Raw genomic sequence first — 12,765 nt, 5'->3', positions numbered from 1 at the left:
ACAATTATAGGTCAGTCATAGCGAATCATCTTCCGATAGCCAATCAGGTCGCTGCTTTCAATTTCCATCTTTCCTGGTAAACGTTGTCTGATTGGTTGCTCTGTACCTGTGTCCACCATAGTGTGCGACCACCTGTAAAAGCCGCTGACTGCAGAGTTGTATTCACACTTGCCAAGCTAAGGTATATTGTGCCCAGGAGACTAGTGAGTGTGGGACACAAAGCCCATAGCCTGCAGACTGACCACTTTCATGGCCTGTTGTGCCCCATTTCCCACTTGTGTTTGGATGCGGGGGCTCTGAGGAGCATGCTGGCATGGTGCACTAGAACCCTTCCAGATGTAAGGCATTTCTGGAGGTCTCAGGAGGAGCAGGCGAGCTCCTGGGAGAGTTGCCCACACTTTGAGGAGCCAGTGAGATCTCTTTTTTGTTTCACCACTCACAACTATCTCAGAAAAGTTGACAAGTTGTATAATGTTTTTCCAATAACCCTGCAAAAAATGGCATATGAATCCCATGAATTAATGAGAAGAGCAATGCCCCACAATCTGAGCCTCTTCCCATTTATGGCCACCATTGTTTGGAAGTACACTATGGCTTATGGTGGGACTTTTTCAGATGGAATGTGTTCACGTCCCATCCATCAGTCACCCGACCCTGCAGCCAGACAGTGACCTCAGTGGTCAGGGGTCGAAATAGCAACACTTGACTTACCGTCCTGGCAGAGACCACTGGGGCAGCAGTAGTGGTGTAGTGGCAGAGTGTTTAAATGTTAAAGGGAACCTGTCAGGTCCAATATGCACCCAGAACCACGAGCAGTTCTGGGTGCATATTGCTAATCCCTGCCTAACCGTCCCTGTATACACTAGCATAGATAAAGACATTTTTAGAAAAAGTATTACTAAAGATCTTTCATGATATGCTAATGAGCGCGGGGACTAGTCACAAGAATGTTAGTTCCCCCAACAGTGCACATGATCAGAAGTCCTGCACTTCCAGTCATGCGCAGTAGACCTCTCTGAAGCCAGAACGCGTACACCTGGGTTCATAGTGCACATGACTGGAAGTTCTGGGACTTCTGATCATGGGAACTGACCCTAAGCTGGCGCTCTGAAGCAGCGACAACGGATATAGGTATGTGCATCTATGCAGATGACTCTGGGCAATGGCCATTGAATAGCATGTTAGCACGCCTCTGTGGGCGTACTAACATGCTAAAAGGGCAGACTTGTCAGGGGAAATTAACACCCTTGCGACTAGTCCCTGCGCTCATTAGCATATCATAAAGGTTCTTTAGCTATTCTTTTTCCAAAGATCTTTATATCTATGCTAGTGTATATAGGGACGGTTATGCAGGGATAAGCAATATGCACCCAGAACTGCTTGTGGCTCTGGATGCATATTGCACCTGACAAGTTCACTTAAAGGGATTGTTCCCTTTCAGCTTGTTATAAAAAAGCAAAATGCCCTTTACTCACCATCACCGGGTCAAGCAACGAGTCTCTAGTGATGCTCCTCGTGTCCACTATTGGCTGCAGAGCTGACGTCACAACAACAGCAGCCAAAGCCAACTGGGACCAGCATCAGAGACTCCACTGGTGGATACAGAGTCAGTAAGTAAAGAGCAGCTTGTTTATTATAGCAAAACACAGCCAGGGACAAAATTTTCTAAAAGGGACAATCCATTTGAGTAATACTTCCGTTTTTGTGTTTATATACTGGATGTGTGTATATATATATATATATATATATATATATATATATATATATGACAAGCCTACAACCTGCCGTAACCCTCAGTCTGATACAGCGCCGCACAATCAACTCTACCCTAACCTACCGTATCCTCAGCTATCCCTTGTAGACTGTGAGCCCTCGCGGGCAGGGACCTCTATCCTCCTGTACCAGTCTGTATCTTGTATTGTTTATGGTTATTGTACTTGTCCCTATTATGTAGACCCCTTTCACATGTAAAGCGCCATGGAATTGATAGCGCTATAATAATAAATAATAATATATATATGTGTATGTATGTGTGTATATATATATATATACAGTTAGGTCCAGAAATCTTTGGACAGTGACACAATTTTCGCGAGTTGGGCTCTGCATGCCACCACATTGGATTTGAAATGAAACCTCTACAACAGAATTCAAGTGCAGATTGTAACGTTTAATTTGAAGGTTTGAACAAAAATATCTGATAGAAATTGTAGGAATTGTACACATTTCTTTACAAACACTCCACATTTTAGGAGGTCAAAAGTAATTGGACAAATAAACCAAACCCAAATAAAATATTTTTATTTTCAATATTTTGTTGCAAATCCTTTGGAGGCAATCACTGCCTTAAGTCTGGAACCCATGGACATCACCAAACGCTGGGTTTCCTCCTTCTTAATCCTTTGCCAGGCCTTTACAGCCACAGCCTTCAGGTCTTGCTTGTTTGTGGGTCTTTCCGTCTTAAGTCTGGATTTGAGCAAGTGAAATGCATGCTCAATTGGGTTAAGATCTGGTGATTGACTTGGTCATTGCAGAATGTTCCACTTTTTTGCACCCATGAACTCCTGGGTAGCTTTGGCTGTATGCTTGGGGTCATTGTCCATCTGTACTATGAAGCGCCGTCCGATCAACTTTGCGGCATTTGGCTGAATCTGGGCTGAAAGTATATCCCGGTACACTTCAGAATTCATCCGGCTACTCTTGTCTGCTGTTATGTCATCAATAAACACAAGTGACCCAGTGCCATTGAAAGCCATGCATGCCCATGCCATCACGTTGCCTCCACCATGTTTTACAGAGGATGTGGTGTGCCTTGGATCATGTGCCATTCCCTTTCTTCTCCAAACTTTTTTCTTCCCATCATTCTGGTACAGGTTGATCTTGGTCTCATCTGTCCATAGAATACTTTTCCAGAACTGAGCTGGCTTCATGAGGTGTTTTTCAGCAAATTTAACTCTGGCCTGTCTATTTTTGGAATTGATGAATGGTTTGCATCTAGATGTGAACCCTTTGTATTTACTTTCATGGAGTCTTCTCTTTACTGTTGACTTAGAGACAGATACACCTACTTCACTGAGAGTGTTCTGGACTTCAGTTGATGTTGTGAACGGGTTCTTCTTCACCAAAGAAAGTATGCGGCGATCATCCACCACTGTTGTCATCCGTGGACGCCCAGGCCTTTTTGAGTTCCCAAGCTCACCAGTCAATTCCTTTTTTCTCAGAATGTACCCGACTGTTGATTTTGCTACTCCAAGCATGTCTGCTATCTCTCTGATGGATTTTTTCTTTTTTTTCAGCCTCAGGATGTTCTGCTTCACCTCAATTGAGAGTTCCTTAGACCGCATGTTGTCTGGTCACAGCAACAGCTTCCAAATGCAAAACCACACACCTGTAATCAACCCCAGACCTTTTAACTACTTCATTGATTACAGGTTAACGAGGGAGACGCCTTCAGAGTTAATTGCAGCCCTTAGAGTCCCTTGTCCAATTACTTTTGGTCCCTTTAAAAAGAGGAGGCTATGCATTACAGAGCTACGATTCCTAAACCCTTTCTCCGATTTGGATGTGAAAACTCTCATATTGCAGCTGGGAGTGTGCACTTTCAGCCCATATTATATATAATTGTATTTCTGAACATGCTTTTGTAAACAGCTAAAATAACAAAACTTGTGTCACTGTCCAAATACTTCTGGACCTAACTGTATGTATGTATGTATGTGTGTATATATATATATATATATATATATATATATATATATATATATATATATAATGTATACATATAACATATAAAGCTGAGTGTATGTATGTGCGTGTGTGTGTATGTCTGCTAAAGGAATCCGCACCGTTGCATTTACAATCACAAAATTTTGCACAGACGCCTCATGTGACCCAGGGAATGTCATAGACTATGTTTTGAGAGGAAAATTTAACCCCGTGCTTTACAGTTATTCCAAAACACCGGTCTCCATTAAAGTCAATGGAGATAGGAGCTACAGATTATTAATAGCAGCTGTGAGTGGTTGCTATAGGAAAAAATAAATTGTTAGTATAAGAAGCTTATGTGTGAGGTAATAAGATGTCGGTGGAGAGACGGATAGAGACAGAAAGATACAGACAAACATAAGCAAAGACAGAGACTGACAGATAGGGAAATAGACAGCGAGAGAGAGACCGTCAAAGAGACAGAAAGACAGACAGAAAGGGAGAGACAGAGGGGGGAAAGAGACAGAGGGGGGAATAATAATAATAATTTATTCATTTATATAGCGCTATTAATTCCATAGCACTTTACATACATTGGTAACACTATCCCCATTGGGGCTCACAATCTAGAGTCCCTAACTGTATGTTTTTGGAGTGTGGGAGGAAACCGGAGTACCCGGAGGAAACCCACGCAAACACGGGGAGAACATACAAACTCCTTGCAGGGGAAAGAGACAGGGGGAAAAGAGACAGACCTGGAACGAGACAGAGAGACTGAGACAGAAGGAGAGATATACACAGACAGACAGACATGGATAGAGACTGACACACAGACAGAGCCACACACACACACACACACACACACACACACACACACACACACACACACAGAGACAGACACACAGACAGAGATAGACAGACATACAGACTGGGAGAGAGACAAAGAGACAGTTACGCCCGGGTGCTACAGCTAGTATATATATATATATTTCTTCTCCCTTGGAGGAGAGAAAAACATGATTAAGAACCCACTTACTGTGCTCTAGGTTTGTAATATATGATACTTCTAAATGTTGCTGCGGACCATTCGGGTTCTACAATCTGACACCGGCTGCCTCATTTTAATGGTTCGACATATTTTTGCTATTTTTGTTACAGTCCAAGGATGAACCAAATTCCTCATAAATCGAAAAAAGTTTCACCTATTCCTGGCACAATATTTGGAATAGCCCCTTTTGATGTGATAGAAGATATTCTTATTGGCTTGGCAAATGAGAATGAGCTTACTCTGGACCGCTTATCAGAGCATGCGGGCTCATTTAAGCAACCTAAAGTAATAGGTAAGAGCTTGTTTAGGTGAGGATGTTTATGTTCTGATGTTTATGGGTATAGGGGTTGTTAGATGCCCTATCTATTAAAGGGTTGTTCGCGTGTACTCTTTGAGCGCACCGCTCCCCAGCCTCTTTTTTTCCTGTTGGCCAGACGGAGTGCACTTCTAAAGACTGAAAGTTCGGCGTCTTTGCACCGCGAGTTCAAACTGTGCCCTTTCTGATGTTCCAGCAATATAAGACGAGTGCAGGGACAATAAAGCTGGCCGGATTGTGCATCCAGTGATCTGCTCAGATTTAGATCATTGCCTCAAGGCGCTATTGAAAAGATCTTGTAAGTACTGTGCATACTCTGCAATGCTGCTAGACTGCAAAAGTGCATTGGTAAGACAACGAGTGTTAAACAATGAAATTAAAAACCCATCTATTCTTTTGAACAAAGAATATGATTAAGTAGGATAAAATTGCAAATGTCGACACACCCCCTTTAAATGAAGGTATGGCGTTCAAGGGGGCAAATATGACTAGCTTCTACATCTGATGTGTCAGAAAGCAATGTTTTAAAGGAAATCTGTTCATGACATTCAATTCTTTATCCCTATACTTACCAAACCACCTATAGTATCATGTAACTCTGAGGCTACATTCCCATAATGAGCTTTTGGTGAATTTTTGATGATGTATTTTCACTGCATCAGAAACGCCGCGTCTTACAGTTCCAGCAAAGTGGATGGATTTACAGAAATCTCCTGCCCACTGTGCTTGTTTTTAAGCTGACCTGCCTATTTCAAAACTGCAACATGTCAATTTCCCTTGTGGGTGCACTTTGTTTTCTGGGTTCATTTTCCCCATAGACTTGCATTAGATGCTGAAAATCGCATACGCATTTTTATCGTGTTTCAGCTGCGGCAATGTATCAAAAATACATGTAATCTGCACATAATGATATCAATAAAGTGTTGTCAAAGACAAATACCAGGAAGTATAAAAGACAAATAGAATCAAAAGAATGTCGTCAAAACAGGGGAATCGATGCAGCACAACTTCACTGAAGTTTTGTCACAACAATATAAAGTGTGAGATTTTTGATGATTAAGTATAAAAGACAAAGCAGCTTTATTTAAACCATGACACCAAAACGAGATAAAAATGCATGTTAAAAAAATAGACACAAAAACACATTGAAAAACGCAAGTAACATAATTTACATAATAGGTGCGGAATTCTACAACATCAAAAACTCACCAAAAGCTCACCATGGAAATGCAGCCTGAAAAAATAAGCCAAGCTATCACATCTGCCACTCCATAACCAAGAAGTCCATGATTTAATCCATATGAAAATGGGGCATAAGTGCTTTGGGTGTGATCAGAGTCCTTCCCGAGCCTCTGTCACCCAGGTCTGTTCCTTGCTTAATATATAAAGAGAAGGGCTGCACACCATGACAGTGCAAGGGGAATAAATGTAAAGCAGATACTGCTGTATGAATACTGACATGAAAAATACAACAGCTATCGCCAGTTCACATTATACATATATAGCCTGGGTCTCAGCTTCCCAAACTGTAAGTTTTTTTAACTGCAAGAGAGGACACACATTAGCTAGGGACCCCAATGTAAGATAATACCGTGACGAGGTGTTGGGGCTCTGTTGCATTGATCAATTCAATAGCTAAATTTCTCTTTATTCTTAAAGTTCATGGCAGTAATGCAGATTCCACTGTCATATTTTCATTCTCACATATAGCTATTGTATTTTTCATGTCAGTATTCACACAGCAGTTTCTGCTTTACATTTATGTGAGCAAGGATGGTTGACCTTAGGGAGATCAACATCCACCACTGCGGAGACACCATCACGTGTTTCTCAACGCAGTGATTCTAGAGCAATGCCCCCTGGGAAATATTCAAAGCAAGAAGGCCTGCGGAGACACCATCACATGTTTCTCAACGCTGGCAAGAAACTAGCCAGGTCTTTCACCGGGAAGGAACAACCACGGGAAGGGCAGTCTCCAGTCAAGGAGACCACCTATGCCAAACATGGTATCCATCCACAGACAGCCGTTTCAGGGTATTTGCCCCTCATCAGTGTGGAGTAGGAATCTGGCTAGTGGGACATTGCCTAGTAAAAGACTATGTGAGCAAGGATGGTTGACCTTAGGGAGATCAACATCCACCACTAGCCAGATTCCTACTCCACACTGATGAGGGGCAAATACCCTGAAACGGCTGTCTGTGGATGGATACCATGTTTGGCATAGGTGGTCTCCTTGACTGGAGACTGCCCTTCCCGTGGTTGTTCCTTCCCGGTGAAAGACCTGGCTAGTTTCTTGCCAGCGTTGAGAAACATGTGATGGTGTCTCCGCAGGCCTTCTTGCTTTGAATATTTCCCAGGGGGCATTGCTCTAGAATCACTGCGTTGAGAAACACGTGATGGTGTCTCCGCAGTGGTGGATGTTGATCTCCCTAAGGTCAACCATCCTTGCTCACATAGTCTTTTACTAGGCAATGTCCCACTAGCCAGATTCCTACTCCACACTGATGAGGGGCAAATACCCTGAAACGGCTGTCTGTGGATGGATACCATGTTTGGCATAGGTGGTCTCCTTGACTGGAGACTGCCCTTCCCGTGGTTGTTCCTTCCCGGTGAAAGACCTGGCTAGTTTCTTGCCAGCGTTGAGAAACATGTGATGGTGTCTCCGCAGGCCTTCTTGCTCTGCTTTACATTTATTCCCCTTGCACTGTCACTGGTGTGCAGCCCTTCTCCTTATATAGTGAAGTTTTTTAGGGTTTTTGCACCCAGTTCATACTTAGATTGGTGTTCCAGACATTATTTTTTTTATTTCTCCCTTGCTTAGTGCCAACGTTTTCTACATGACTGGCAAGTCGCGTGAGCACAAAGCCAGTGATCAATCACCCAAGGAGAAGAAGGGAATATGGCCAACAAGGCGGAGGCTTGGATAGTGCCCCAGCAACACCCAAAGCACTTCAGACTCATTTACATATGGAGTAAAATGTAGATATTTCAGCAATGGAGTGACAGATTGTATAGGGATAACCTTTCAAAGACCAACATGACAAGTTAAGCAGTTTTAGATGGGGGGGGGGTGCGTGTGGCAATTGATCATCATGACAGATATCTCAATACCTTATTATTAAATGAAATGTTGAAAAGGAGCTGTCCTGTATTCAAACCACATCTCTCCATATCAATCTACCCATATGTTTTATTACAGAATTGGTCTTCTTCCTGTCAAAGCATTGGGGTCAGGACAACTCTACTAAGTACCAGGCAGTGGAATTATTAGACAGGTATACATTAGTCAGCATTTTTAATCATAGCATACAGTATTTGTACCATCCATAATATATACTGTACATGGATCAGCGCAGCATAATATATGCTGCTAATACTATTCTAACTCTATAACATGTGGGATCAACAAGAGCTCTGAAGGTGTCCTGTTGTATTTGGTCCTGCACATTGTGAGGTGGAGCCTGCGTGGATCAGATTTGTTTTTTCAGCACATCCCACAGGTGCTTGACTGGGTTGAGATCTGGGAAATTTGAAGGCTGAGTTATCACTGTGAATCATTCTTCAGTAATTTTAGCAGTTTGATAGTACTGAAAGAGGCCATTACGCAGTATTGTGGTCTTGGGTGTACTTGGTCTGCAATAATGTTTTGGTAGGAAATACATATCAAAGTAATATTCACATAAATGCCAGGACCCAAGTGTCATGGCTCCACTCCAGGATTCGAACCGGTGATCTCTGGTGGTTGGTCAGTTCTCTTGGTTGGACCACAGCCTGTTTTGCAACTGCTGAAGGATCTCTTGCCTTTCTTATGCTGTGCCTGCCTGTTTCACTTCTATTCTGGTGTGTGCACTTTCTTGTTTGGTGTGCCCAATCACATTTTCGGAGGGCGAATTTATACTTACTACTCACATGCCTTAGTGATGGCTATATTTCTGGATGATGATTATCTGGAGTCCCAGCTCCCTCAATTAAGGTTTTCTTACTGAGACATTGCTATTGCTATTCCCTGCAGTTTGTTTGTGTGATTCCCTTCCCAGTTATCTCCTATTTTGTTACATTTAGGTTTGGGAGGGTTTCCACATATTTTTTTGTAGTTCATCATTCCAGTATGACTGTATTTGCACCTTCTTAGCTCTGTGTCTCACCCTCTGTTTGTGTGCACTTCATTTATGTATAGTGTTGTTTTTCTGTTACACTTGATTTATAGCTTAGGGTGCAGTTAAGAACACTCAGGGTCAGCCATTGACAAGTGGGGGTGCCTTTACGTGATATGAGGCACCATTTGCAGGCTGCAGTTTTTGATGCTTTTTTGGTGCTTTTTGTGGTGACCTTTTAGTCACCACAAACTGTATGCTTTTCCTTTCACAGCAAAGTGTATGAGATTTCAGTTTACTGTGCCCACATTTCTTTTTTTGGCTGCAGTCTTGTGGTGACGACAAAAATGCAGCATGTCAATTTTTTGTGTGTTTTCTCTGTATTTTTCACCCATTGGTGATAAAAAAAAAAAAAGCATCAAGAACACATGGTCAAAAAAACGCATCAAAAACGTTTGCATTGTTTATGCGTTTTTTTGGGCCACAGGGTGCTTTTTTGTGGTTACCACAAAAATGCAGCATGCAGACATAGCTTTAGGGTGCCAACCTCAGCTGTCAGGCAGGGACAACTCAGGGTAAGCGCTAGGGCAAGTGCTAGCCTGTTTTGGGACTTGTGGCTTTCTGGTTTTACATCTCTCATGATTTGTGCATCCTCATAAGAGTGTTAGGCTATGTTCGCATGTTGCATTCTGGTTTGACAACAAAAATGCACCCTCTTGCAGACTCTTGACAAATATAAACACTGCGTTTGACTAAAAAAAAGCGGTAAAAACACATGCGTTTTCCCTGCGTTTGGGTTGCGTTTTGGACAGTGCATTTTTAAAGAGAAATAAAATATTATAGGATTTGATAGATAGCTAGAATACACAGATAGAACAAAATTGATAGAAAGAATAGATACCATGACTGCCCGCTGACAGCAGACAAAGATAAATCCATGCGATGAGAATGAACTCAGGTGAACCTCTGACGTCAGTGCTGAAACACAGGCAGTAGGGCTGGGCCCCCAGCTGTGACGTTAGAGCTTCACCCGAGTTCATTGTCATCACGTGGCTATATCTTTGTGTAGCGGCCTGATTTGTGGTCACAGGTGGAGGAATCACCTGTGACCGCAAATCACCTGAGTGACGTCCCGCTGATCGCGCGACTCACTTCAGTCACTCGGGCGACTTGCTGTCACAGATAGAGGACTCCAGCTGTGGCCGCGGGTAACCTGAGTGACGTCACCGCTGATAGCGTGACTCACTTCAGTTGCTGCGTCGAGCACACAGGAAGCGATCGTGCTCTACGGCCGCTTGCTGTGAGCTTCCGATGTAGCGGAGCTGGAAGCGTCATGGAACCTTGTGTGGATTATGTCGGACCTGCTGGAGGGGTGTTTGGTGGTTAATAAAGTGGTGAAAGAGGGTGTTTTTTTCTCTTTTATTCCAAATAAAGGATTTTTTGGGTGTATGTGTTTATTTACTTTCACTTACAGATTAATCATGGGGGGGTGTCTCATAGACGCCTGCCTTGATTAACCTAGAACTTAGTGGCAGCTATGGGCTACCATTAACTCCTTATTTTCCCGATTGCCACCGCACCAGGGTAATCGGGATGAGCTGGGTAAGGTCCCAGGACTGTCTCATCTAATAGATGTGGCAATTCCAGGTGGCTGCTTCCTGATATTTTTGGGCTGGGGGGCAGCCTAAAAATGATAGGCCTCCCCAGTCTGAGAATACCATCTCTCAGCAGTGTGGCCTTATCTTGGCTGGGTATCAAAATTGGGGGGGACCGCACATTTTTTTATTACTATTTATTTATTGTACTGCACGATATAGACCCGCCGGTGGGCGGGGGAAGCAGTAAGTATGAGATGAGCCTAATGAGTGGGTGAAGTGAATGTAAAGCCTAATGAGCGGCAGGCACTTTCAGAAGCAGTAGAGGCCGTGGGAGAAGTGTGACAGCCGCGCCGGTGATCAGTGAGTATGAAGAAGAGAGAGGCAGAGACCGAGAGAGAGACCGACAGAGATAGAGACACCGAGAGACCTGCGTTTTTGTTGACAAGAATGGATCCAAAATGCACAGCTAAACATTTTGGTTGCCTTTTCACACACCATTCATTTCAATGGGTGGAAAATGCAACCAGAATGCAATGAAGAAGTGACCTGTTGCTTTTTTTTACGATAATAATAACAAATATTTGCCAAACAAAACACTGCCTAAAAAAAAGCAACGTGCTGATGGAAATTCTGATTTCTCATAGACTTTGCTGGGGAAGCAAAATGCATGCATTTTGTCAATGACACAGTGTGTCATGTAAAACTCTCGAAGGGTCCTTACCCCCCTCCCCACCATCAGCCACAGATCGCCATGACGATTATCTGATCAGCCTGAAAGTTTAGAAATTTATGACTCGGGTGATGGTAGAGCTACAGCCAAAGGATGCATAGAAAAGACATTTCTTTGTTCTGTTGGAGGGAAAACTTCTAAAACAGTTTTTAAGCGCTACGTTAATGCTATAAAAATTAAAAGCATATTGCCGGAATCCCTGTGGAGCGCTGAACTCAGCCCACCGTTTAGCTTAACTTGGAGATCGCTGGTATCACGATAAATTAGTATTGGCCAGTAAAATCATGCTAGATGCGTTGCGTTTGGTATCTATGTAAATGTAAATGTGAGATATAAAATATGACGCTAATATCTTTCACCTATGTGGCCGAGGGGCAAAGATATGTGAAAAGCTAGATTTAAAGAATTTTGTGACAACTTGGCACAGCCCACAAGAGACCGTAAAATGAGGTCACAGACAGGGGGGTTACCTGAGGGCATAAGAGCGATTAGCTCATTGCTGGGGGGGTCAGTATTGGAGGACATCAGTAAGGGGTGATGCTTGCCATCTTTCTACCATCTTCTTCTCTTGGAGACCTTCCCTCCCCAAATTCGGACGTCACATCTATGGCTCGAGTTTAGTAAGTTTCACGGTTATACCTTTTATTTTATGTAACTGTCTATACTGTATTTGTATTGTTGTAAATTCTTGTATATTTTTTAAACACTGCCTATTTTCAGATTAAATATATAAAATTTAATAGTTCGTTTCCTTCTGTTCCATATATGAACCCAAACGCGTCCGAAAAGCCTTCTGCTATCTGAAACGGGTCCTTAGCTACCTGTAGAAAGTTGGGTGGTGGCAGCGTAATTATTATTGCATGGAATTATTGGGGTGCTATCATTAAGGGTACTGAGGTATATATATATATATTCCATTAGCGGGAATCGGTGATATATACATTTACCCTTGCTGTGAGACCTCCAATATTTGGCATTATTAGCTCAGCAGGCTCATCTTGTTCATTGCCCTGCAGTACCAAAAGTGGCCTGCCGACAAGGGGGGCGCTAGAGAGTAGCCGTGTTTGTGACAAATTAGTGAACAGCAGCGGGATATCTGAGTGACTCCCCCGGCTGTTCGTGACACAGTGAGGTTTAAAAAGCGACCAAAACGCAAGAAAAAACACAACGCGCACACATGGCCTAGGGTTCAGTTTTAACTCAGCGTTTATTAGCAGAACATTACCTAGAGCATCACACTGCCTTCACCAGCTTTTCTCTTTCTCATATTGCAT

General features: G+C 42.9%; 1 protein-coding gene across 1 annotated transcript in view; it reads left to right on the top strand.

Annotated features, from left to right (window-relative positions):
• The first annotated feature begins 137 nt into the window (after nucleotides 1-137).
• Nucleotides 138-12,765, top strand: part of CNTD1 (cyclin N-terminal domain containing 1) — a 37,492-nt gene continuing 24,864 nt past the window's right edge. Inside the window, exons 1-3 of the mRNA XM_075347610.1 lie at nucleotides 138-181; nucleotides 4,864-5,045; nucleotides 8,269-8,344. Coding sequence (XP_075203725.1) covers nucleotides 4,871-5,045; nucleotides 8,269-8,344 — 251 coding nt within the window. The 5' untranslated portion in view covers nucleotides 138-181; nucleotides 4,864-4,870. The remainder of the gene's footprint in view (nucleotides 182-4,863; nucleotides 5,046-8,268; nucleotides 8,345-12,765) is intronic.

This window comes from Anomaloglossus baeobatrachus, chromosome 5 (genome assembly GCF_048569485.1).
Source record: "Anomaloglossus baeobatrachus isolate aAnoBae1 chromosome 5, aAnoBae1.hap1, whole genome shotgun sequence".
NCBI lineage: Eukaryota > Metazoa > Chordata > Amphibia > Anura > Aromobatidae > Anomaloglossus > Anomaloglossus baeobatrachus.
This window is presented reverse-complemented; position numbering and strand designations above follow the sequence as displayed.